The 26,505-nt window shown below is 36.5% G+C and overlaps 3 protein-coding genes across 7 annotated transcripts; all 3 read right to left on the bottom strand.

The window, feature by feature from the left end:
• Positions 1–2,231: 2,231 nt before the first annotated feature.
• Positions 2,232–4,184, bottom strand: LOC104241918 (uncharacterized). The gene is made up of 3 exons (XM_070170374.1): positions 3,933–4,184; positions 2,858–3,820; positions 2,232–2,471 (listed from the first exon to the last, which is right to left on the bottom strand). The coding sequence occupies exons 1-3, from the start codon at positions 4,182–4,184 to the stop codon at positions 2,232–2,234; spliced, it is 1,455 nt and encodes a 484-aa protein (XP_070026475.1).
• A 4,145-nt stretch (positions 4,185–8,329) lies between these two features.
• On the bottom strand, positions 8,330–14,756 carry LOC104241914 (dihydrolipoyllysine-residue acetyltransferase component 2 of pyruvate dehydrogenase complex, mitochondrial-like). Its single transcript, XM_009796878.2, has 19 exons — positions 14,446–14,756; positions 13,225–13,318; positions 12,872–12,957; positions 12,667–12,764; positions 12,536–12,576; positions 12,119–12,174; positions 11,945–12,019; positions 11,741–11,833; positions 10,989–11,222; positions 10,818–10,890; positions 10,568–10,656; positions 10,297–10,382; positions 10,145–10,220; positions 9,520–9,587; positions 9,375–9,441; positions 9,182–9,277; positions 8,998–9,100; positions 8,830–8,925; positions 8,330–8,738 (listed from the first exon to the last, which is right to left on the bottom strand). Exons 1-19 carry the CDS (start codon positions 14,482–14,484, stop codon positions 8,668–8,670), a joined length of 1,641 nt encoding a protein of 546 aa, XP_009795180.1. The 5' UTR covers positions 14,485–14,756; the 3' UTR covers positions 8,330–8,667.
• Positions 14,757–18,881: 4,125 nt separating this feature from the next.
• On the bottom strand, positions 18,882–26,467 carry LOC104241913 (uncharacterized). Of its 5 annotated transcripts, none has more exons than XM_009796875.2 (10): positions 26,163–26,466; positions 24,935–25,457; positions 24,425–24,572; positions 24,045–24,155; positions 23,109–23,214; positions 22,729–22,947; positions 22,053–22,122; positions 20,092–20,267; positions 19,621–19,687; positions 18,882–19,210 (listed from the first exon to the last, which is right to left on the bottom strand). In XM_009796875.2, the coding sequence occupies exons 1-10, from the start codon at positions 26,307–26,309 to the stop codon at positions 19,062–19,064; spliced, it is 1,716 nt and encodes a 571-aa protein (XP_009795177.1). In that variant the 5' UTR covers positions 26,310–26,466; the 3' UTR covers positions 18,882–19,061. The 5 variants fall into 5 exon arrangements, with proteins under 5 accessions (XP_009795177.1, XP_009795176.1, XP_070027396.1 ...); XM_009796874.2 differs by having other exon boundaries at positions 24,045–24,158; XM_070171295.1 differs by having other exon boundaries at positions 24,045–24,158; positions 24,935–25,530; positions 26,163–26,465.
• Between the last annotated feature and the right edge of the window lie 38 nt (positions 26,468–26,505).

Raw genomic sequence — 26,505 nt, forward strand, 5'->3', positions numbered from 1 at the left:
TGCTAGTGCTGCTAGGATGGAGTTAGTTTTTTTGCAATGACTGTTATCAAGTGTCTGAATTCATGTGCTCTTCCAGCTAGTTTTTAGTTCCCTTTCTCAGTTTTTCTTCTTTTTGGTATTTGAGTAGTTTATCACAAAACTGGTCCAAAGTAAAGGGTCTTGCAGTTTAGTTGTAACTCTAAGTTGCTCAAACACACCCTCAGCCATGCTTTCCTTCCCCTCTCTTGCCACGTCCTCTACGATCCCCTCCCCCCCCCTCCTGGATCTTTCGATCTCTGTTCTCTCTCATTTCCTCTTCCTTTCATAGTCATAGAGGGTCTGGTTATTACCTTATCTGGCTATGGTGTGCTCCCGTTTCTTTCTTCCAACAAACCATTCCTCCCCAATATCTTACTGGCCCATCCTGTGAACCCACTCTTTGCACTCACTCATCTAATCTCTCTCTCTCTCTCTCTCTCTCTCTCTCTCTCTCTCTCTCTCGCTCCCTCCAAGTCCAAAGGGAGACAAGAGGCAGTATTGACCCTCAAGTTGGAGTCCTGATTCCATGGGCATTACCCCCTTAGTTTTTCTTATGAAAATGCCATGAGAGGCCATGTATGTTCACTCGCGAGTAGCACAGTTGAGAACACTAAAAATCTCGAAGAGACAAACGCAATGAGATTAGGGGAAAAACCCCTCAAAAGCTTGAGAAAACAAAGCAATGTTATCATAGAGGTTTAAAGCCTTGATCCATTAATAATATCAAAGTCTTGTCCTATTGTTATATTGCAATAAAGGGGGAAGGTAAAAGTTTTTTCTATGTTGTGTGTTATGTTAAGTTTTCTTCGACTTCGAAAAAAAAGTGCAACTTCTCTAACATCATTTTTAAATAATTATCAATTTTAGGTTTTGTTTATGGAGCCGTCGTATATGTATGCTTTGTTTTACCAAGTACAGAGTTGATTGAAATTGGAATAAAAAGCAGCAATTACACTGGGATTCCTAGTTTTGGTTGTTAACTCTCTGTGTTTGTCTCTTGGCGAGATGTATTTTTCTCTTCCCCTTGGTGTTAGTCGCTTTGTCTTGCTATTGTGGTGAGATATTAGGTTGCTAGTTGCTACGTGGCCGATCAAACAGAGTTGTGTATAAATCCGCAGTGGGGTGCATCTCTTTGTTTTTCACTCTTTTCTTTGGTAGAATTATGTGCAATTGCTTTTGAGTTTGAACACCGTGTCTATGTCTTGGTATAGCGGAAGATTTCGTTGAAATTGAGGTTCAACTCGGAGACGTAAAATGAATTAGGAAGGACTGATTTGAAATTGTGTTATTAAATTCTTCTTATGAATAATACATAGGCAGAATAGGTAAAGATCCCCCTAATTTGACACTTTTTAATGAGTGTATATCTTAACTATACGTGATTTTAATTATCCCCTATGCTTACTTTTTTGGATTTTATTACCCCCCTAACATGCCACATGGCAGTGGAAGTTTGTTCAAATGGCTGAGTGCGCGTGGGGGAGTATATTTTTTGCCACATCAGTTGAATATTTACCATCCCTAACGGTAATAATTTCCCCCAACGGTAACAACCCCTATTTATTGGCTTCTTTCCAAGTCTTCAGGAAGATAGAAGGTGAATGTTTTTTGTAGATATGGCAAGCCAGCTCCTTTAAAAGTTGCGTGGACTACTGCATATCCTGGGCGACGATTCTTTGGATGTAGTCTTTATCCGAAGAAAATTCTTGTCGATTTTTTCAGTGGTATGAACCTCCATTTCCGGAGCAAGCAAACATTGTTATTTCTGGATTGTTGAAGAAGACTAACAAACTATCGAAGAGGGAAAGAATGCTAAAGTTTCTATTATTTTTCAGTTTACTTTTGAATTTGATTTTGTTCATGTACAAATAATGGTTATCTGGTAGTATGTAATAGAAGTTAAGCAACATGATATGCTGTTCGACACTGCTATCCACAAAAACAACCAAACACAATCACAACATTTTGTCAACATAGCTGGTAATTTGACAAAGAAAGTCGGAATTTAACATCTAACAATAGAGTTAAACTATGTTGTCCATATACAGCTAGACATACACATGACAAACAGGTTCACAAAATAAAGTTTAGTACCACCATGAGTATCCACAAAAAACAAACACCCCATGAATTCAACTAAAATAGCCACCCCATGAATTCAACAAAAAAAGAAGTCTAGTATATCAAATACTACATCCAAACAGTAAAGAAATTCAAGTGGTCTTCTTGGAGGGAGATTTTCCCATAACCTTAGATCTTGTTTGTATTCCACCGGGTTGGGACCTTGTCTTGATTCTAGCCATTGCAGCTTGGACTTGAAGTTGTCTTTGAGTCACAACTTCCTTCCCTTTCCATTTCAAATCTTTAGAAGGCTTATATCCAATATCACCAGTAACATGGGTAGAATCAATTAAAGGGCCAGTATAAACCTTTTTGGTTGTAGGCAAACCATGCTGATAACATTCAAACCAAAAGATACATTTTAAAGTTAGACAATAACATCATATAGTAAGTTAGACAATTGTGCCTAAAATGTAAGGACAAAAAAAATACACTTACATTAATACTTGTAAAATCAGATTGTGCAACAAATACACCATGTCCTTGAAGCATAGGCCTCTTGTATTGGCTTCTTCCCCCCCTCCCCCCCAGATTTTCCTCCAGTACTTGTAGATGCCTTACTTGTAGATGCATTGTCAGATTCCTTTCTGCCTACCTTTTGTGAAGTTTTTGTTGTTGATTGTTGTGAGAAATTAGTAGTCTATTATATGAGAAAAATGAGGAATTAGCTCTTAGATAACTAAGAATATAGTAATAAAGGAAGAAGGTAGGAAAGTACCTCTTGATTACTTGTTAGTCTTGTTGGACAACTCCTCATATTATGAGTACTTGCTTTGCAAATGGAGCATGTCATAGTTATTCCCTTCTTTGATAATTTTTCAACCCTTTTTATTTCTCCAACTTCCTTTCTTCTATTTTTTCTTGGCCTTCCAGGCATATTTTGAACTGGAGGAGATAATACCTTGGGGTTACTACTTTCTGGCCACATTATCATGTTGGGAACTGGTTGTATGAAGTGTGAATATGCCTTCATATAGGTCTCTTTCCTGTACCAGTGTACAATATGCTCTGAAGGATCAAGTCTCTTGAAGTAAATTGTTGTTACAGCATGTGGACATGGAATGCCTTTAAGTTCCCAAGACTTGCAACTGCAATAACCTGTTCTTAAATCTACAATGAACTTGCATGGACCATCTTTGAGTTCAAATCCAGTATCTCCATTAAACATGAATTCAACCCTCATTGACCTCTTAACATTAGTATTGAACACTATCATGGCCATTGGAGATACACCATCCTGCCAAGTTTCAGCAAATTCTCTCATTTTTGCTACCCTAATCATAACTTTGACCCTTATTTCCTCTAGCATTGATATGATTGTCTTGTGTCTAGGGCCCAATATCCAAGCATTGAAGCTTTCGCACATGTTATTGTCACCACTGTCACACTTGGAGAATGTTTGAAAGAATGCTTCGCACCATCTTTCTTTGTTGTATTTAACTAGGTTTTCACAAATGTTATGACCCAATTTATCAAGATCATCTAGTTTTCTTTTCATTTCAGACTCAAATGTTGATCTAACAACACTCCAGAATCTTTTTCTCCTTTCAATCCCTCTCCATTTTATAGCCCAGTTTGCCAGAATGTGTCTAGCACACATTCTGTGCTCACATTCAGGTAAAATCTCTTCAACAGCTGAACATAGACCCGGCATAAAAACAGAGAAACAGTAATACTTAAACTAGAAAAACAACAGTGTTTTAAACTGGAAAAACAGTAGTAGTTAAACAGCAAAAAAACAGAAAAATAGTAGTATTTAAACAACAAAAAAATAGAAAAACAATATTACATACCTTTTGCATGTCACTTATCATGGTGAGTTCCCTGTCATCTCCCAAGTTCAAATCAGTTTGCAATAGCCTGAGGAACCAATTCCATGTTTGCTTTTTTTTTCCAGTGCCTACAACAACCCAAGCTATTGGGAACATTTCGTTATTCACATCCTTTGCTACTGCTGCCAACAGTTGCCCTTTACAAACACCCTTTAAAAAACATCCATCTAACCCTATACATCTCCTACAATCCTCCATAAACCCATGTTTCATCGCTGCAAAACAAATGTAGAAATTGGCAAACTACTTCTTCCCATCATCTGTGTCTGTCAATTTTACTGCACATGTGCTACCAGGATTTGTTTTGAGTAGCATATCCCTATAGTTCAGAATCCTACCAAACTCAGCAACATGATCCCCTATAATCTCTTTCAACACAATCTTTTTGGCCTTCAAACAAACAACCTTACCAACATAAAAACCAAGCTTTTTTCTCACCATATCCTGAATTTCCCAACCTTTAATTCTAGGTTGTGAGGTAATTCTATCTTTGAACTGCTTTGCCACATATTTTGAATTACACAGATAGTTGTAAGTGGTTTTATGACATTTGTGTCTTGGATTGTAAGTCTTGATTGTGAAGTTCGTACTCCTACCTTCCCTGCTAGCATACAACAACCAAGGACAATCAGTTTTGCATTTAACTCTGACTCTATGGGGCTCATTGGGATCCTTAACTAGCTGAATACCTTTCTTTATAGCATACTTGGTAACTACTTCTCTAAATTCCTTCACATTCTCAAATACCATCCCTAATTGCCAAGTAACAATTTTGGCAGAAGGATTATAAGACACTCTATTTGTTTTTTTCCTTCCCCTTAAATGTCCCATATCATCTACATCATCATCAGATACAGGATCACCCTCCTCTTCCAGATCTGATTCAGATTCAAAACTATATGGATCTGAACTATCATAGTAAGGCTCATCATCACCTCCTAATTTGTCACTCATATTTTTTTGGGGTTGATCTATGTTTTCATAACCTTCATCAACTCCAACTTCACCTAAAGATCCATCAGGTTTTTCCTTCCTAAGTTTTCTCCTATTCTTTTGTCTATATTTCTTTAGATCTTCTTTAACAACCCTTAACTCTTCATGGACATCACTTCCACAATCAAATGACCTCCGGATTCATCACCAGATGCTATTTATTCTTCTTCTCCAGCTGGTTCTACTTGTTGAGAATCAGCAGCAGCAGCAGATTCTTCTTCCCCTGAAAAGGAAGTCCAATCTATGGGTGAATCCTCTTCTTGAGTGGTATTCAAAGGAGTAGGTAACCATATTTCTTCTTCTTCTCCAGCTGGTTCTACTTGTTGAGAATCAGCAGCAATGTCTACTACATCATCAGCAACAACAACAGATTCTTCTTCCTCTGAAGAGGAAGTCCAATCTATGGGTGAATCCTCTTCTTGAGTGGTATTCAAAGGAGTAGGTAACCCTAGATCTGAATTTGCAGCAATAGTATTTAAAGGAGGACCACAAGGAACAAAAGATTCCCTATTGTCTTGTTGTGTGCTAGAAGATGCATTAAAAGGCTCACCCACGTGGCTTATTTGGCTACCCTCTATAGCATCCACCTCCTCAAATTGTGCGTCAGAAGAGACAAAAATGTCTATTGTGTCTCCATTGTTTAATAATATAGCAAGGTATATTAATCCCTATCTTTTGTTAATTCAACCAAAATGCCACCCTTAGCACTCATAATATAAGTTTTTCCTAACTTTGTAATCCCAAAATCCTTAGCATAATCAACTAACTCTGGTATTGACAAGTGGTCACAGTCGACATTAGTCACATGTTCAACCCTACCCCCAACATATAGAGGTCCTACCTCACTCACCAATATCCCACCAATTTTCCATCTTAGATTCAGTATCCATGGGACCCTACATAGCAATAAGAAAAAGGAAAAAACAACTCTCAAGATAGAAGTTTGTAAAATTATATACAGAAAATTACAAATAAACAGTAATCGGTAAAGACCCCCACAAATTAACAAACAACATAAAAGCCCTAATTTTACCCTAATCGGCATGCATGCAAAAGTCACAATCAACATAAAACCCCTGATTTTACCCTAACAGAAAGAGGCACGCATACCTTCAAACTCAGAGTGAAAACGGTAGAAATATTGGCGAGAATCAAAGATACCCAGTAGCTTTTAGCTCCTCCACAGTAGCTTTTAGCAGTACCTCAACGGAGAATCCTATCGACTCACAAAATCAAGCTCAAGAACGCACAATTGTCTCTGTCATTGATGATGGGAGTGAAGTGGTGAACCCTAGTTTTTCTATGTTATCGATCAAATGAACGTTGGTAAAAGGGATGGGTTAAATTTGAGGGATTAATTTTCAAGGCGGGTCGGGTATTTTAATTGGATACCCGAATTATTCCAACGTGTACAGCCATATCAGCAAGCATTTATATGTATACGACGCGTGTATACACGATAGAGAGGTTTACTAACTTATGGGGGTAATAAAATCCGAAAAAATAAGCATAGGGAGGTAATTAAAATCACGTGTAGTTAAGGTGTACACTTATTAAAAAATGCCAAATTTAGGGGGTCTTTACCTATTGTGCCATTACATATAATCTTGATGTACTTCCTTTAGCTTCTAAAAATCATTAACAAAAAGAAGATGGAAAAATATTGACACGTGAGCGTTTAATTAAATTTATTTTGCTTCTTTAACATAATAGTCTGGTCAGGGATTGCCCTTTTATATTAACTTGTACAGACTTGCTTTGACAAAGGAAACAAGGGAACTAATAAGGGAAAGTGGATGAGATATTTATATTTTTTGTTCAATCAGAAAGGAAAGGGTAAGGAATCCTTATCTTACGAATTCAGTGGTTCCAATATAAATGACTTCTAACCGACTAGAAAATGCAGTCAAACCTCTATAACAAATTACGCTTTTCTCCAAATCGATTTTTTATGTCATGTTATAATAATATATATCCTTTATAACAATATTTTATTATAGCAGTCAAAAAATACAGAATACACGAGGCTGTGATAGAGAAGTTTGACTATCCAATATAGGTGGTCTTAAATAATAATTTTGAGGGGGGTTTGCAGTCCTACCCTATATTTGTGCTACCTTTTAATCTATACCCTATTTTAAAAAATTATTGATTTGGTAGCCAGCTGACAAAAAATCCGTAATAATATGACAATTATACCCCTGACAAAAGATATAAAACTTACATCACGCATTAATCTCGTGATCTGCAACCTCATTCGTGAAAAAAGATCTCCTCTCCTCTCAACAACTTTATAAATAATTAGAAACTTATCCAGATTCATCATTAGAATCACATTTGCATGAAATTGTTTCACGTTGAAGCTAAAACTTCATGCTAATGTAGCATGAAGTTATTTCACATTGAAGTTAAAACTTCATGCTAATGCATGCTGAAGTTATATATCCTGCAGTCTACAATTTTGTCATGAGTTTTATCCGAAACTTGAGCCTAAACATGCTGAAGTTATTTAGTTCATTTGCTAAAACTTCAAATTAAACATGCTTAAGTTTTTTAGTTCATTTGCTAAAATTTTAGACTAAACATGCTTAAGTTTTTGTCTTGCAGTATGTAATTTCTACTGAGTTTTTGTTAATGCATGCTGAAGTTATTTAGTTCATTTGCTAAAACTTCATACCAAAATATGCTGAAATTTTGTAACGCAGTCTACAGTTTTGTCCTGAGTTTTATCCGAAACTTCAATCTAAACAAGCTGAAGTTTTTTAGTTCATTTGCTAAAACTTCATCCTAAACATGCTTAAGTTTTTGTCCTGCAATTTGTCAAAAGTCTTTTATTAAAGAAGGGCAAAATTGTCTTTTTAAAACGCTTCTAACAAAAATTAGGTACGGATGCAAACAGAAAAATAAAACGGGTATAAGTTAAAAGGGGACGACCAAATAGAGCGTCCCATGCAATTTTTACTAATTTTTTACACCATCTCTTGCGAGCTGACATTATATGGGGGGTTGGATCTTGGCCCAAGAATCAATATGATCTTGCTACATGATGTCTCATTGTCCAGCTGATCTAAAGCATCTGCAGCATTGATCCTAGTTGCTAATTCGTCCTTAGTTGAAGAAGCTGAAGTACATCTTAGAATCAAGTGGAGCGGATCGCAAGAGAGGTGTTTGTTTTCTTTACCTCAGTCTTCCACCAATATCTTCTTACCATCATATACCCCAAAATTTTCTGTAAACTACCTCTACGGCAATTACCCACAAGGTTCAATTCTATCTGAGGAGAGACATATCGAAAGTAACAGACAGAACTGGCATGGCATATGTTAGTAAAGAAGATAATCATGGCTTCAAGCAACAGCCTCGTGTTGAAGCATCTCTGCCTTAACAGTTCAGTGAATCTTATTAAAACAATGAATTTCCAGCTAGTATTCCACTTATTCAGACAGATGATCAACTCAATGACCTCGAGCAAAAACTTGTTTATACACTCTGCGTGAGGGAAAGACTAAATCAATGGTACATGGCCTTGCAGCCTCATTATTCTTAGGTCGTTTAGCCATTTTCCCTAGTAAAGATGCTTATATCAAGCAATAAAATCAGGCCATGGCACATAAAATCCCATTTATCATACATCTAGATTTCATCCGGCTAATTGAGGAAAACGTGAAGAGTTCAAAAGACAAGACGAAAAGGAAGTATCAGTCTACAGTAACATAGACTCTGGACTCTCTATGTAGCCTTTGAATGCTTTGAGCCATTCTGCACCAACCGCGCCTGGACAAAGGTATCAATTGAAATCATTAAAGGTTTAACCATGATTCCAAAAGAGGAAGATCAACTGTTAATAGGCAGTCAAGCCACTTACCATCAATCACCCGGTGATCACAGCTCAAGGTTACAGACATCATACTGGCAAACTCATACTGGTCTTGGCCCGTACCAGGTATCACCCTTCTCTCAGCTGTTTAAGCAATGACGATGAGCACAGATATCACAAGCTAAAATATATCAAACCACTGAGACGCAAACTTACCAGACCCAACAGCTAGAATGGCTGACTGAGGAGGATTTATAATGGCACAAAACTGCTTAATGCCGAAAGGCCCTCCCAAATTGCTGACGGTGAATGTCCCTCCCTACAAAAAAAAAAAAGTGATTGAATAAATATACTTTAATCTAACTATGCAAAGAAGATATTTAACAACTGTAATGCACACCTCATAATCCTGTGGTTTTAAGCTGTTCTCTTTTGCTTTCTGGGCTAAGCTCTTTACTTCCTCGGCAATAGTGGATAAACCTTTCTTATCAGCATCCTGACAACATGAATTTTTCCAAGATAAAATATAACTGATAGTAAGAATCAAGAAACATCCAATTTTTGTAGTGCAGTAGAGTGGGATGAGAACAAACCCTGACGACAGGAACGTAAAGCCCATTATCGGTCTGCACTGCTACATTGATATTTATGTTGTGATACCTGTGTTTGCAAGAAATAATGCACTATTAATATCCACTGCAAATTTCAACTATAGAAGTCTTCTCATATTTAACTTACTGGCGAATGTAGTCATTGGTCCATGAACTGTTGCACTGAGGAACTTTTCGAAGAGCCAAAGCAGCAGCCTGCAATGAAGTTACCCAGGTCATCTCTCTTTGAGACACATCATCACTGATAATTGATTCACTATGTTTTATACACCCCATACTATTTGGACAGTGGTTTCTCCAACTTAATAATATTGGTATATTTAGAAACTATATTAAAAGTATTACTGAAAGTTACAAATTTTTTCCTATAAAAAGAAAACTACAATTTTCATAGTTAAAAAATGTATTATCGTCCAGAAAATGTAGCCAAAGAAGATGTTTGACTTCCCAAATAGTTCTAGCCTCATATATAATGTGACAGGGGAGTAACGGTTTTTTTTTGGGACAAGCTGCAGCGATTAAGCAAACCAGTAAGGAGTTTTCAAGATTTCTTATGAGAGAATATATGAGATTCTAGCTCCACTTTTACACAGAGGTCCATGAATAGTCACTTTTTCTCTCTTTTCTGGACCCTCCACGAATTACAGAAAGAAGGCCAGAATTGTCTCCCTGACGAGATAAAAAGACCATTGGTTTCTTTTTCCTTTCTCCTTGTTGGGTGGCACGGTGGATCTTAATGGAGTGTTTCATACCTTTATTACAAGATCATTAACAGATAACTTCTTTCCACCTGAAGCCTCTTGCAATGAATTGAGCTGGCTCCTCAATCTGCAGACCGAGCAGCGTGCAACATAAATAACAGAAAGTTTAATTCTGCTGTTGTGAAATGAAAAATAATACTCACTCCATAAGTTTGTCGACACATGTATCAACAGTCAAATAGTAATGGGGAATGGTTTGCTTTGACAGCAGCAACCGAGAAGCTGTCACCTGCACAGATTACACCAGAACTGATATAACTAGGACAAAACCTTGAGCATGTAAAAGAAGTGGGTAAACAAAAAGTATATCTAACACTCAATACAAGGGATGAATGGTAGATAACACGAACAAGCAACTAAAGTTGGCTAATTCTGGGAATATGATGGTGCATCCCGCAAAGGGGTAAATAATACCTTTCTTATCTGCGAAACTGGAATATCCATGTAATCAAGAGCTGCATCAGCCTTGGGAGCTGCTGCAGGGGTTTCCTTTCCACGAGAAGCTACATCAAAGAAAAGAGATTATTGATTCTTCTAAATTACATAACTTCTAAAGGGAGATCTCTCCTCCCATAAGGGAAAAGGGAGACACGTTCAGTGACATAAAACCAACAGTAACATCATCTAGCATATAAGTATACATGCAGAATCGGGAAAAGGTTACCAAGATAATCTTCAATATCAGCTTTAACAATTCGTCCCTCCGGACCTGTTCCTTTGATGTTCGAGAGAGGTATCTGCTCATGTTCACACAAATGCAGAATTAATGTCATGGCTAAAACATGTTGACCTGAATCATACTTTCAAAAGTAGCCTAACTGGAGCAAATAAGTACATTGTGATCTTCCGCTAGTTTCCTAGCCAGTGGACTAGCAAAAATGCGATCTGCCGGAGGTGCACTAGGTTTAGAAACTTTTGGCTCTGATGGGGTGACAGGTTTCTCGGCAACCTTTTCTTTGGGAGGTGGAGGAGGAGATGCTTTTGGTGAAGGCGTAGCATCTGATGTTGAAGGTTGGTAATCTTTAAATTTTGCAATGTCATCTTCCTCTTCCACGGTAATAGCAATCACCTACAGAATTTCCAGCATTCATCAATGAGTTTTATGATTAGTTCACACAATGATTTGGCTATTGTTGCCATGTAAAGATTCAAAGAGGAAGAAAAATTCTGCTGGGCCAAGTATATGAGTTTAGGAGCCTACTGTGACTGAACAGATGCATTACATCACAAAATAGGGGAATCATCGGGTTCTCTATGTAGCTACTAGCTAAAAATATGAAAAGTCAGCAAAGCGAAGGCTTAGAAACAAAGTACCAACAAAGATACAAGTCAAAAAGGAACTAGGAGGTCCAAGCATTAACCTTTATGGTGGAATGTGCAGTGTGATGTGTCAATTACATAGATGCTGATCTATACAAGTAGCATAACATTCCACACAGTGAAAATCCTAGACAAACAAGTGAAGAATTCAACAATAGAGATAATAGTGAGTCCCTTATACCACATGGCTTAGACTCTAAGTTGGGTAACACCAACATAAAACACACTCAATTGGTACCCTCAATCAATTAGATTAAGAATCAATACCTCTCCAACTTTGATACTGCTAGCCCCGTCTCCTCGAAGAATCTTAGCTAGATATCCCTCTTCCATGCACTCCATCTCCACAGTTGCTTTATCCTATGAGGATTAAATGAGTACCATAAATACCAGAATGCAGAAGTCACGACACATAAGGAAAAAAAGTCCCTCAACAATATCATGATAATAGCACCTAAAAAGTGTTCCTACTGTTTCCACTTCACATAGCACTTCACCAGGAGAAACTTTATCACCCTCTTTCTTCAACCATCGAGCAATATTTCCCTGCATAGAAGTATCAGAAACTGCTGAGGCGCTTAGACAACCAGAAGCGCAAAAAGACTAATGATGGTCTGAGAATCTTTAATGAGAGGAGCTATATACCTCTGTCATTGTAGGTGAAAGAGATGGCATCCCAATCTCTTGGTGTGGAGGAAGATCTGAAAACAGAAAAGATACAATATTAATTTGATTGCAAATTGGGGGTTTTCCACTTTCGTACCATGTTTCGATTTTGAAGCTACTAAGGATAAGAAGGATCCCTCTAGCAAGAGGTTGAAAAAACAAACACAAATAGAACTAAATTAAAAGATAGGCCAAATGGCAATGCAAATGACTCAATTAGAGAGGATTGACATGACATTGTCCTCTCGTGAATCTTAACCAATAAATAGGAACCAAACTTGCAGTGATTAAATAAATGCCCATAAAATCAAACATTGTTTATAAGCATCCTGGAGGATGCCCTGAGAATAAATTTTCTAATTGAATAGCCACAGGCCAAAGTGACAGTAAAAGTACCTGAAGCAGTGGAAAAACACCTCCTTGAAGGCACTTGTGATCTGTCACAAATAAGACAAATCAGAATTTGCTTGAAGACAATGATCAAAAATTATTTTCAAAAATATGTAGAAGTAAGCCAGAGAACAAACCCTGAAGACCCTCTCATGAAAGCAATGCTAGCCGTGGAGGCACATGGATCAATTGCAGTTCTCAAAGCATTTCCATTATGTGTTGCTACAAATGACACCTACAGTTAGAAACACGATCTTGATGTTAACATTGCTGCTCAAGATTCAACAGGAAAAAGCAAAGTATTAAAGGAGGGTAAAAAAGAAATAGAGGTCTGGTCACAACCGTGGGTGCCACTGCTCTACAACGGTTGTTGGAGACTGCTGGACCTGAGTTGCATCCACTGAAGGACTTGGGAATGCTGTGTCTCCCTACATGAACAAAACCAAATTGGCACCTTAATATATCTGTAAAAGCCACAAATATTTGAATCAAACATCACACGGAAAAATGAAGACATCACCAGGAAGAGATCATCAAGACGGTTAGTCGCAATAACAAGAAAAGAATGACGATAAGATATTCTTCATGGACATGTTCAGCCATTGTCATATTCAATGTTAAGCAATTGGACACAATGAAAAACATATGATAATACGGATAATTATAAATATCAATAGTTAAAGATACTAATTTACCATCTCCCTTCTCCATAGAAGACCTCGTGCCATTACTGAACCAGCGGACAAGAATAGCAGAGTCATGCCGTAATAAGTTCGAAGAACTTCTGATCTGCAAATAATTTGAAAGCAATGGAAACAGAAATAATATGAGATGAACAGGTTCTGGAATAATTGAAAACACAGTTGGAAGTTCCAAGGCGGGACCAGATAAATTACATAGATTAGGCAATGGCATCCGAAAAGACTAACTACATAAGATGCATCACCACTATATAATTTAAAGTATTTCCTTTCTTTCTTTCTCCCTTTTTAGCATCGTGATGGAGGTGTGGCCTAGTGGTTAATATAGTGGGAGGAGACCATGAGGCCTCAGGTTCAGATCTCAGCGTAGGCAAAAAGTACTAGGTGATTTCTTCCCATCTGCCTAAGCCTTGGTGGACAGAGTTACCCGATACCTATACTGATAGGAGGTAGCAGGTAGCTGATGGAATAGTTTGTGTGAGCGCAAACCGTCCCGAACACCACAGTCATATATAGAAAACCGCGAGGAAGAAGGAATACTTTTTGCCTAGAAAGGGAAGGCAAAAAATAACTAGATACAGTTTCTAGGATCGAAATGGTGAGACTAATTGCATGAGATTCATGGTCATATCATAACAACAACAACATACCAAGTATTATCCCACGCGCTCATATCACCATAAGACAAATATTTACCAGTAAACAGATGCCTAAAGTCTACAACTGCTATTGGCAAAATATAAAGAACTTTCATGTCCCACTTCATGTGCAATGAGTTATTTCATTTAGGTGGGAGCATTGAACCAGCTTCCGACTATCAAATCGCCAGTGAGAAAATGTGCCTCATTCAACCTAATAGCAATATAAATCACAAGCTCCAAATTCATAAAATTTAAGCCCTACAGTCATAAACTAGTTTATAGCTCAACTGCAAGCATAGCTCCTAACCCCAATTCCAAAATCTCATACAAAATAAAACACGGGCAATCACAAGTCTGCCGCACTGAAGAAAAAGGTCAATAAGAAATACATATACTTTTTAATATTGACTTAGAAATGCGGCACAACCACAGGCTCATATGGATCACATACTAATTAGACAATCAAATTCTTCCTTCAACAAATTAACCTCTTCGCACAGATTTTAGGGATTCAAGAATACAAGTCAATATTGAAAAATTGAATAGATAAAAAGAAAGGAAATCAGAATCAAACCTTTTTGGAGTGACGAAGGACGTGAGTAGCGTAAGTCATGATAATGGTTCCAAACCTCCAAATCGAAAATCTTCCCCTTTTTTTCTTCTTTTAATTGTTAATAAAGCAGTGTGAAAGGGTAGGCTGAAGGTGGAGGGTGGAATTGGACACACAACAGATTCAACCAAAATGGAGGAGGCTCCTACGGCTCTTAATAATAATAACTACTATAGGGTATAGACTAATATTCTTCGGTTTAGATCGCGTTATTCTTCCCCCGCCCACCTCACCTCGCTTTTCTTTTTTCTTTATCTTCTCGTCTTTTTTATTTTAAAAAAATTAGTCCTCGCTTGTGTATGTGCTTTGGTGGCTGTCGTAGAACAAGCTTCCCCAGTCACTACCCATTTTTTTGGTGAATAAAAAATTTAACAAACTTAGGTTATGTACAATTGTACGTAAAAGGAAAAAACGAGACTATCTATTTTCTTTGGCTCATAATTATGTATAGAGTTTGAACCTGATATATTCAATTTTTCAAGTTTACCGTACTAAAATGATTTTACTTTTGAAATTATAAGTTTAGGTTCAATATTTGTAACAAATATTTATAGATTGCATTCTGCATAAAAAATACTAAGTTCAGATGAATCAATCGCCTTAAAATTATATTTGCCACCCAAGGCTTAGAGTTCAAGACTTTTGATTATCGAAAATGAAAAAATTCTTAAACATAAAAAGTGTCCAGCTCTGTCATAAAAATAAATTAATTGAATCAGAGATTTTCTGATATTAATTGTCCGAATATGTGCATAGGTGGCTCGGAGAGAAAAAAAAAAGGCAAAATACATAGTTTACCCATTGACCTTGTACCCAAATTCCTCTTACACATTTGTTCACTACGGGAATAATATTACACACTTAATTTTTCAAAAGTGTGTCAATAATACACTACTTTTGACCAGTCCAAGTAATAGTCTATGCTGGGTATCACACGCGCGTCTCTAAATTAAAAGGACTTAATCACCCAACCCTTTTAAAGATCCGACCCACTCAAATAAAAAATCCAACAATTAGTGCACCACTTTCCCCACCACTGCACCACCTTCTCCACTATTGCAAACCCTTCTTCTTTGTAAAAAAAAAAAATATTCTGCCATAGTTACCACAAAAATACTAGTCGTAACACCCAAATAGATACACATAAATAACATATCCAAAAAAACTTTACTGGTCGGAATTTCGCTTGAAACTCCATCTCCGACCAACCCTTCATTTTGGTATTATCTCTTCTTTTTTACAAAACTCAATAATGGTGAGCCAGAAGAAAATAACGAAAAGGAAAAATTTCAGTCCTTTATTTGGCACAATGAAAGAACCAAAAAGACCACTTTATCAACAAAATTCCAAAACAAGAAACTGAAAACTTAGTTTCTTCTGCAATTCTGTCCTTCTCAGTGACATAACTACCACCAAGAAATTTTCGGAGAAATTTCGAATCTTGAGCAACCAAAAGAAAATGGAATAGGAAAAGGTTGAATCGGGGAAGAAGACGAAATAGCGGGAGGGGTGATGAAACTTGGGGGTGGGGAACTAGGAAGACGCGGGGTGGGGGTTGGGGCGGGGAAGAAGACAAGAGCGGGAGGGGTTATTTTTTATTTTTTTAAATTTGTTAATTGGCGTAAAAAAGAAAAAAAAAACTTAAAAATTAGACACATGGATTCTTCTTAAACCTTATGACATGAAATTCTTAGCATTACGCGCCTTGTGTTATGTGAAGAACACGCAGGTGCCACGTAGTTAAAGTGGTGTGTTATTGGCACACCTTTAAAATGTTTGAGTGTGTAATATTATCCCCGTAGTGAACAGGTGTGTAAGAGGAATTTGGGTACAAGGTTGATGGGTAAACTATGTATTTTGCCCCAAAAAAGGAATTTTTACATTGTTATACACTATATAAAACTATATTACCCTCCCTACTCAAGTTTTACTATAATTACATTATATACCCAATTACCATTTTGTACATTTTAAGGGAATTAATGATAATAATTAGTGTCCTAAAATTACTCTAACATATCTTCCACTCCCCCACGTTTCTCTCTCCACGTCCCACCCCCCTCCCCCACGTATCTTGCACCCGCCCACAATTCCACCATTGACAATCATTAAAAAGCTTTGAAGCTTTGAATTCGAATTTAGGTTTTCAAAAATATTATTTGTTTGAATTAGATGTTGTTGCAAAGAATTGGGAATTCTCTCTACGTCTCTCTCTATCTCTCAATCCCTAATTTCAGTAATGTAAAGCAAAGGAAAAGAGAGCAGCAATTCCACTTTTGACAGCCATTAAAAAGCTTTGAAGCTTTGAATTCGAATTTGGGTTTTCAAAAATCATTATTTGTTTGGATTGGGTGTTGTTGCAAACAATTGGGAATATGGTTTGGAGTTTATATCTCAATTTTGAGGGGTTTTGGTGAAGATTAGACTTAGTTTTTGCTGAATTTCAGATTGAAACTCGTCGAAGAAGAAGAAGACATGATACACATTATATTTACGAAATTGTAGTAAAATTGTAGAAAAATTGTATTATGCTGTTTATATATTTTTCTTTTATTTATTTAACTATTGTATGAAAGTTGAACAACATTGTATAAAAATTATATTTAAGTTTTATGATGTTGTAGTTGTATATAACTGAGTAGAAATAATGTATGAAAATTGTAGATAAGTTGTATAATATATAATTAGTTGTATGAAATTTGTTTTTACTATGTAAAATCAGATACAAAATATACAAAAGACATATTGTATAAAATTTGTATTTAAGTTGTATGTTATTGTAGTTGTATTTAACTGAGTAAAAATAATATGTAAAAGTTGTAGATAAGTTGTATAATATATAATGAGATGAGTTTATTTTATGTTTGGTTAAGACAAAATTGTGGTATAACTGATCTCGGAATAATTAATCCCGGAATTGTAGTGTATTTTAGAATAATTAATTTCGAAATAAATAAATATGGGATAACTATAACCAAACAACCCCTAAGAGTGCAGTTTTGGATTATTGCTCATCGCATTCCGTGAAAGGGTCTCTAGTCAAGTAGTGTGATGTGAATGTGACGACAGTAAGTAAGAGGAGATTTGGTTAACTCTAATTATAAAGAAGCAAAGGAGAGTGGGGCGGGTGATGAGCCATGTCAGTTGCAGAGTGTGCAGCCAGCAGGTAGATATTCCGTTTCTAATTGTGATATTCTGTTTCTATGTATTGCTTCGTATCACTATCATCATATCTTGGGGTTTTTTAACGTTTCCAACTTCTTTTTCCTCTTAATCTTTCACTATTCACAGAAAAAAGATGTTTCATTGTTAAACTGTCGAGGGGAATTAAATAAGAATGGGGCGGAAGAAGGTGGAAATAAAGCCAATCAAAGACAAGCTTAAATGAGGACACTAATAATGGATTGAGAGCCTTTTAAGGTGGAATATTTTATAAACAAAACTTGCGTAGGTAGGGTAATTTATTAAACATGAACATCAATAGTGTATAAAAATGAAAAAATCCAAAAAAGAAGGGTATAGCCGTATAGGTGGGCTAAGGTCAGTGGTCAGCGATACAGTAGCTCTCAATTTCTGAAAATGCAGCTCTCTTTCCATTTCCGACATTTTTCTTGTTTTTTTTTTTTTTTGCTTTCTTTATTATGAGAGTTTTGGATATATTCCCCACTTGTTCCAGATGACGAAAAGAAATTGGCTTTTGCTTTATAACTGTTGTCACTACTATATGTAAAATACTTCTATTGTTTTGTTCTAGTAACGATTTTTTAGAAGTAAAAAGATTGTATTGTACAACACTAATAATCTGTAAAGTTTATTTCAGATGTTTGATTAGACACAACATTAATTGATGACATATGGCGTAGTGGAGGGACATAGTGCATGAAAGCATGCACTGGCATGGTGATACAAATTATCAAGTCCTAAGCAGTAACAAAAATAAAAATATCCAGTTGTAATGGAAAGTTACTTGCATTTATAGTACAAAGTTAGCATCGTGATACGGCTTGACCAATTTGAAGTTACCAAACACCATAAAAAGTGATTATTAAAATAGTATTTTAAATCATATTAAGATGAAAATCAATAATATTATTTCTTTTTTGCTTTCTTTATTCTGAGAGTTTTGGATATATTCCCCATTTGTTCCTGATGACTTACAACAACAACAAAAAACCCAGCATAATATCATACTATGGATCTGGGAGAGTATTGTGTACGCAGCCTTACCCCTACCCTAGAAAGGCAGAGGGGCTGTTTTCGATAGACCCTCGGATTAAGGAACGGTGATTCTTGATTACTTGAAACTGCTTATTTACCTTGCTTCCTCCAAATAACGAAATGATATTCGCTTTTGCTTTAGGCACTCTTGACACTACTACAACGTAAAAGAAGCAGCAAAATAACTGAATAGCGCCGATATCTATTTGGTTGTGCGCATACCAATTTTAGAGTTAGACAAGTTAGTATTCCTTCATAACTAGTATTTCTGAGTACATATCTCGCGTTGATTTTACACAGGGGAATGAGATGTTAGGAAACGTCTGATCTCGATATTTGCAAAGAGCCATAACCATGCAAAGCTATTGATTCTGACCTGGCACGCGAGCTACTTCTGCAATGATGCGCGCAGCAGCAGACTCCCTTGCTTCACGCGGACTCTCATGTATGTTGCTTTCACTGGTAAATTCGAAATCGGCACCTTTCACAATGACTTTGGCTTGAAATCCACCTTTAAAGGAGCAAACACTGACAAGGATTAGCTCAACTTTGCAGAGTACTTGAGCAAGACATTTGAAAATTGGAGAGTAGTCACTCAATTGGACAGGTAATTCTAAAACAAAAATCAAGATTCAAGGCTTCAATTAGTAGACAAATTGGGAGATGGCTCTTCTGCTGTAGCCACAAGATCTAATTTCTGGGGTTGAGTTAGGCCCAAGGTCCATTTCTTCACTAGATCAAACCGATTCGAAAAAAAATGTGGAAGTAAAATGGTCAAGAATTCATAATAAATCTTTCACATGCTATCACATTTGTGGAAAAGAAATCTCATCAAATGTCCCATCAATAGCAATAGCATGCATCATAAAAGAAGACCACTATATCCGTTTGAGGTAGATGGGAAAGTTTCATATATTTTACCCTCAAATGGAAAGACTCGATATGTTGGCAATGCCCAGTTACTCCTGCAGCACAGTTGATCCAATTGCTGCGGACATAGAATTGAAGAATAAATGCGTGGACGTTACATATATGCAGCAAGTAAAAATCAGAATAAAGAGAAGACACTAATACTTTTAGGAAAAAAAATTCACAATAGGATTTCAGAAAGAAATAACCAGTTGAAAGTTCTTAACTTTGCCATATGCTTATCCAATACTAAAGATATTATATAAATAAACAAATGCATTCAAGTCAAAATAACTGCTGATTTTCTTAGTTCAAATAAAGTGAACATGTCCCTTATATTTCCCAATAATGACTTCCTATGTATATTGAAGGAAATATCAGAAATACCAAACATGAAGAAAATTTTCAACCAACAACGGAGAACAGAAAATAAGAAAAGCGAAGAAATAAAAGGAAATGTCAAATTCGGATGCCTCATCTTGCCTGACATTGGTTTTGCAAAGTAAGAATGGCCTCGGACAATCTTTTTCCCTTGCTATGAATAGATTGGTCTTCTACCAGTTGATTGGTATTGTACTCAACTCCTTCACCTTTCACACATGCGTCATTAGAGCCATCTACGAGAGCTTCAATCTTCAATGGTAAATCATTTTCACCCCCTGCATATAAATTAAGAAAGAAGTTATGCTGACAGTTCTCAGATCATTGGTTTAAACTGATGCTATTCAAGTGAAAAGTCTCCCAGAGGTTGACATAAACTATCGAAAATGGGTATCAAAACATCAAACATTAGCAACAGATAATGCCACCTGTCATAAGAGAAGTTACCAGAATGTTTTCTGTCCATTGTTTTTCTCAGTTCCAATTAAACCGACACAGAAATGTCAGCTCTGTTGCTAATTTCTTAATAAAAGAATTTCCTTTCATTATTTATCATCTTTTCAGTATCATTCTTTAAGAAACAACAGGGCCTTGATTTATCTCATAAAATCTGAAACTTACCAATAATGCAGCTTTTAGATCTATGTTATGCCCGCATCTCTAAAAAGAACAGAGCGGGTGTATGATTGAAGATACCTAATTAAGAAATAATCAAATTTTCTTTCCTCCTTTGATCTTTACCTTTCATAAATGTGGAGACTCCACCAACTCTTTACCCAGAAATATATTTGATGGACTAAGCTGAGCTTTGACGTTTGCAGGCTCATCCATTGACAAACTTTTTCACATCCTACAAGTTTCAACATTTTCCGTACCATTTGCATTATTGTTCATCTCGCTTTTTATGCTTGTTTCTTGTCCATATAACGTCTCTTCCTTCTCTTACAAAGCCGATGAATTTTTAGTAAGGCATGCACTATCAAGTGAGAATCCTCTCTAAAGATACACAAACTTTTTTCTCTTTTTTTTTGGTTTTTTGATAAGCTATATAAGAGATTCTTCAGAAGTATAAAACTACACGTGTACACCTGTTCATCCAACTCATCAAGGAGCTTACAAGGTGGATTTCAGATTTATTAAAATATTAGGCAACAACTCTCCATGAAGGATGATATTGCCCACTGTTTCAGCTCATTAAAGGCAGCTAGTGGAACTTTTGCTGGTTTAAAGATGACGAACAGACCAAGAATGGGTGACATTAGCTTAATTACAGTAATTTCCTATAAAATGGTGAAGCTTCCTTTTTCTTGGTTAAGTCTGACTATATCATTTCATCAGATGCGACTCTTTTTAGAGAGAAAAAGCAATTTGCTTAACAAGGAGAGAAATACATTGGTGAAGATGAAATGCCCTTTATACAAGAACAAAACTAAACAATGTAACCAGGCAATGAAATTGTTTGACAAGATTCCATTTTAGTGGTGCTCCCAAATTGTGCTGCAGGTCTACCAGAGCCATAACCCCAAAGATACTGCACTGTTGAACCACAGAGAAGTAAAGGAAATTACTTTCTCTGACACCAAATTGACTGGCATAAACCATTGTCACACTCCAGTTTCACATATGATGTTATCAGTCAGGTAATTGTTTTAGCATCAAAGTTATACAATTTTTTTTTATTTTACTCTACTGCAATCTATCTGACTCATGGAAGTAAAACAAGAAAAAAAAATTCTTACCAATTTCTAAGGAACATGATCCTTGAAGAACAACAAAGAGGAAAAGAAACACGAGAAGGGAAGTTTTTATGCCTTAGTTTTGCAAGTTGTTAATAGCAAGATAGATAGCAATCCAAGAATATATATGAGAGCACAAAAAAAATGATGATACTTGGAACCTCCAGTCGGCAGTTTGTATTCACTCTAATAGTCGCACATTATCTATGCAATGCCTTAAAGGTAACCAAAAAAGACTCCCTGCCCAATAAGAATCTAACTTTCAGGAAAGAATTTAATATTCATTGAATAAGATGAATGACGCTAGAAAAGAAGAAAAGATCAGACCATTTAATACTGTCCGAATAGTTTTATCACACAATGCAATCTCATCTTCCAAAGTGCGTAGCTGAGAACTCTGAAAGTAAAAAAAGGAAGATATCAGGATGGTAATCAATGTCTTAAAAGTTTGACGGCAAATAGTGGAAATAAATAGCATAATCCACAGTTTTCTACCACCATATATCGAGATAACTGAATATGTTGACTTCCTTGAAGCCTTCACTCAGATGGTCTTCCATGTCCGATGCCCAACATGAATGGGAACCCCCCCCCCCCCAGGGCACCCCAAAAAAAAATAGAAAAGTGGGAATGAAACAAGACCACCTGATCAACGGAAAGACGATGGAAACTTCTTATAAAAGGAAACAAATAATTTTAAATTCTTAATTTTTTAGTCAGAAGTTCGTCAAAGGAAATTGGGAAAAATTCATCAACAGGGAATGGCGTATTGGTCACTTGTCAAAGAAACTAGTGCAAATTCTCCTCTTACGAATTCCAAAAAATGTAATACCCAAAGATTCATCGGCAAATTCTGATCTGTTGTTAATAATATTGCCCAAAAGTGAAACTAGCAACCATACTTTGTTAACCATAGAATGAAGGATTGTCAACTAGAAATGACATGCACCTAGGACGACATAGGCAGAATAGCAAAAGGGGTTACTACAGTCAAGGCAGGTACCAGTTTCTCTCTTTTCCAGAAAAGAACAGTCAAGGCAGATCGTGATATTGCAGATTCCTTTGAAGCCAAAGTGGTTACTACATCCTCAGAATGTTGAGAATCCAACTGAGACGAGCTTACTGCAGAGAGTCCCTGCATGCCTCTTCTTTTCGCTTCAATAATCTTTTCATCATCACAATCAGTATTGCACGACTTAATCATGAGTCGAACCACGTTCTCCTGTCAACATGCTTGAAAACTGAATACTCACAACCATTTTCATCCATGCTCCAATAATCTTGCTAATCATATATATATTTTGTCAAATCCATAATATCGACTCTGAAAGCATGAGGTAATAACAAACTTATACTGTAATTAGTATAGGAGTTAATTTTCACCTCGTTTACTTCTTTCTCACTGGAGCTACCTCTAATATGTACATCATATGCATGACCAGCTACCAGTTCTACAGTTAGATCTTGCAGGCCATTTGGTAACAGCTCCCTGTGATCACAATTCATTGTAGTAAAAAGAAAAAAAGGAACTATGCTTAGTATCCTCCTCTCAATAGTTAGAAAGAGCAGAAACTAGATATCTAGGAAATAAACAAATATTTATGTTATCTAGAAACAGAAACTGAAGGTGGGCTTCAGGATAAGTGCAAATTTGGAAGTACGGGTTTTGGTTTAACCTCTTAGGAGAAATAGATAAAATAAAGTAAAACAAAACAAACACGTAGTCACTCCAAAGAATACATGAATCACAGTACAAGATACGAAACCAGTTAATCGCAACACGGCAAAAGTACCGGTGCTATCATATGCCTCAGATACAGGTAAGGCTTTTCAACCGATAAGCATAGTTTTTATACAATCTTAATCAGTATCAAGCAGCAGTACCAAACGTCTTAAGTATGCTCTCACGACCAGTTACCTTGGACTTATTCAACTACAATATTTTTGTTAGATAGGCTAGCATAGCACTGTAAATATTAGTGTCCCACATTGGACAAGCGAGAAAGCACTCATTTAATACATGTATATAAACAGATAGAAGCGTAAGGCATAAAGGCCATGTATTCCCAAAAGCTCTTTCTCTCGTGTTTATTTCTCACAGTCTCCTATTGGTAAGAGACCTCAAAGCGGGGGCTTACATAGCTGCAAGGAACAGTTAGAACTCTGAATTACTCACTGGAAGGGAAACAGCTAAGCTTCTGCTAGAGCATATAAAATTGAAATGTAAAGAGCATTTTCGCTACAGAAACTAGAGTGCAACATTTGACTAAACATTTCAAAAGAATAACCAAAAGTAAGTGGACCAGATGAAACTTCTACCTAGAATACCAATTCGACAAAATATCTCTGTAGGGCAGCAAGTGAAAATACTCAACAGCTGGAGAAACCACCCATCCACTTAGGATTTTCTTGATTAGAGGACCCTGCAAGCTACTTCAGAAGCAGATTCATAAAAAAAATAGTCATTCCTCGTCATGGGAGCAATATTTATAGTACTGAAATAAAACTTAAAGCAATATTCATTTATGCAATACGAAATTGATGAACATTAAGATTTTCCAGATTATGCATCAAATATTGGTAACAAATCTCACATTTGACAAGAGATGCATATGATTTAAGGGTCCACAGTTGACTATTGTGTTTTGTCAGTTAATTTCCTGAGGCATGAACTTGAATATGTAGAGAAGTGGACCAACCTTTCAATGACGTCTCCAATAGGAACCATAAAATCTTCATGGACAGACTTAGTGAATTGTACAAGATATAATCGAGCTGTTGCTTTTTCTTTATCTAAGGAATATACAAGGTGGCTCTCCAGGACAACCAGATCATTTCTATTGATGCCTGTTTCACATGCAAATTACATGAAATATTTAGTCATTCCACAAATATTACAGTGTATATACATTTTGAAATGAATGTATATACATAACTGAGGTTCCTTCAAGGATAGGATATTAATGCATTTTTCGATACCTCCAACAGCCAAACAAAGAAATAAATATAAGAAAAAGATTCCTACAACTCAGAGTTAGAGACCGGGAGAGGTTTTTTGTTTTTTTTGGGGGGGGGGGGGGGAAGAAGATAGCTCGACAAGTCTGCATGAAAAGCACTAATAGTTGCTCTACCTCATTAGTTTTCCTATGCTCTTACTGCAAGTCTTAACTTAAAATTCTAGAATTTGTGATTCATCGTTAAGCATATACCTGTTGCTTCTGCGGCAGCAGAAAGCGCAAGCTCTTCGAGCCTTGCTCCATCAGCATACTGAGAACTGGTTGAAGGTATATTAGTAGACCTTTTCTTTTTGTTTATACACTTTGAATTAAAAAGAGAACCTGAGGAGACGTCAAGATGTTTTTCAATAATGGACCAAACAGCATAGGTCATAGAACTACGCATGAGCAAGCAATTCTCCCTCCTTGAGTCAACTAAGAATACAACAACTTTGGAAGTAGGCCATGTCCCTGATAGTGGATCAGCTTGTGCAGCATCTAGCGCCGAAGATATATCACATGCCCTCATAATGGCCCTCTCAGTGAGTGAGATTTGGCTTTCCAAATCGTCCACGTCTGTGTAATCTGGTCGACGCATTAATTCCATATATGTGATCAAACTTGGTTTCAAAACTACAGCCAATTGGCAAAACGATGTAAAATTAAGAAACTCTATTTTATGATCTTGATGTTGCTTCCTATAGTAGTAATTGTAGAGCAACACAACAGCTTCCACCTGTCAACATCAGCAACCACAGCAACCAGTAGAAGAATGAATTAAGTACCACAAAACAAACATACCATAGCACCTGCATTAAGGTTTTCAACTGATCAAAATAGCATATCCTTCATTATTCAACTTCCATATCAAGCTTGAGTATGCTATCGTACTGATTAATCTAAATTCAAGCATGATGCAGCTCACCTCTACTAATATCATTTATATAGACTTCCTCCATTCCTATTTCATAAGATCTTTTCCCCAAAGTCAATTTCACGAAATAAAGAAGTTGAGCATACGGAGGAAAAGAAAAAAAAAGACTATGAATTAGTTTATGGTGTAACTTTTACATTTAAAATTACCTGTATTAAACTAAAACTTGCAAACTTTTGCACTTATTGCTATAATTAAATTAAAAGTATTAAAAACATATGGCCAGGTCAATACTTCTGTGATTTTGCTTTATCGAGCCCAACCTCTCTACCTTCACAAGTAGGGGTAAGTACCACATATATACTACCCTACCTAGACCCTACTTGTGGGAAATACGCTGGGTAGTATTGTTGTAAAAAGATATGGCCAGAGTTAATTTTGTTTGACTCCAGGTAAGCCTAAAATGACAACTTCATGGAACAAATTGATTACAAATTATTGTATAAAAACCAAAAGAGAGAACATATCAAATGAATGAACAGAGAGTGGCAGGCTATAATGTACTACCTGTTTTGCCATGGAACGTTGTTGATCAAGTGTTGGAACTTCCTTTGATTTGAAAGAATTGCGCCCTAATAATGGTTCCACCATGCATTCCAGCAATGCCTGAACCACTTCCTCCGTTGGACCCACCTCCTCCATTTTTTCATTCATTTGATTCTAGAATTATAGATGAATTTTTGGGCATGCAAATCAAAAATTATAGATGAATTTTGGGCATGCAGAGGGGTTTAACAGTGGTCGAAGAAACGTGGGTTTTGGCGTTTAGCGGATTTGGGGTTCTTTCACTGATACAGTGATATAATAATAGCGTGGGAAGCCAAAAGTTCTTAATAGCATATTTGACCAG

Source organism: Nicotiana sylvestris, chromosome 3 (genome assembly GCF_000393655.2).
Source record: "Nicotiana sylvestris chromosome 3, ASM39365v2, whole genome shotgun sequence".
Taxonomy (NCBI): Eukaryota; Viridiplantae; Streptophyta; class Magnoliopsida; order Solanales; family Solanaceae; genus Nicotiana; species Nicotiana sylvestris.

Excerpts from the sequence above, each read along its gene's own strand:
- LOC104241913 (XM_009796874.2), bottom strand. The coding sequence starts at position 26,309 with ATGAATGAAAAAATGGAGGAGGTGGGTCCAACGGAGGAAGTGGTTCAG. Across the intron at positions 22,123-22,728 it reads TCTGGAAAAGAGAGAAACTG|AGTTCTCAGCTACGCACTTT; the intron begins GTACCTGCCTTG and ends TTTTACTTTCAG. Across the intron at positions 19,688-20,091 it reads CTTTGCAAAACCAATGTCAG|CAATTGGATCAACTGTGCTG; the intron begins GCAAGATGAGGC and ends CTATGTCCGCAG.
- LOC104241914 (XM_009796878.2), bottom strand. The coding sequence starts at position 14,484 with ATGACTTACGCTACTCACGTCCTTCGTCACTCCAAAAAG. Across the intron at positions 12,765-12,871 it reads GTAGAGCAGTGGCACCCACG|GTGTCATTTGTAGCAACACA; the intron begins GTTGTGACCAGA and ends TTCTAACTGTAG. Across the intron at positions 12,175-12,535 it reads GTGTTTTTCCACTGCTTCAG|ATCTTCCTCCACACCAAGAG; the intron begins GTACTTTTACTG and ends TTCTGTTTTCAG.
- LOC104241918 (XM_070170374.1), bottom strand. The coding sequence starts at position 4,184 with ATGAAACATGGGTTTATGGAGGATTGTAGGAGATGTATAGGGTTAGAT. Across the intron at positions 3,821-3,932 it reads TGATAAGTGACATGCAAAAG|TTTAAGTATTACTGTTTCTC; the intron begins GTATGTAATATT and ends TTGTTTTTCTAG. Across the intron at positions 2,472-2,857 it reads GACTAACAAGTAATCAAGAG|CATGGTTTGCCTACAACCAA; the intron begins GTACTTTCCTAC and ends GAATGTTATCAG.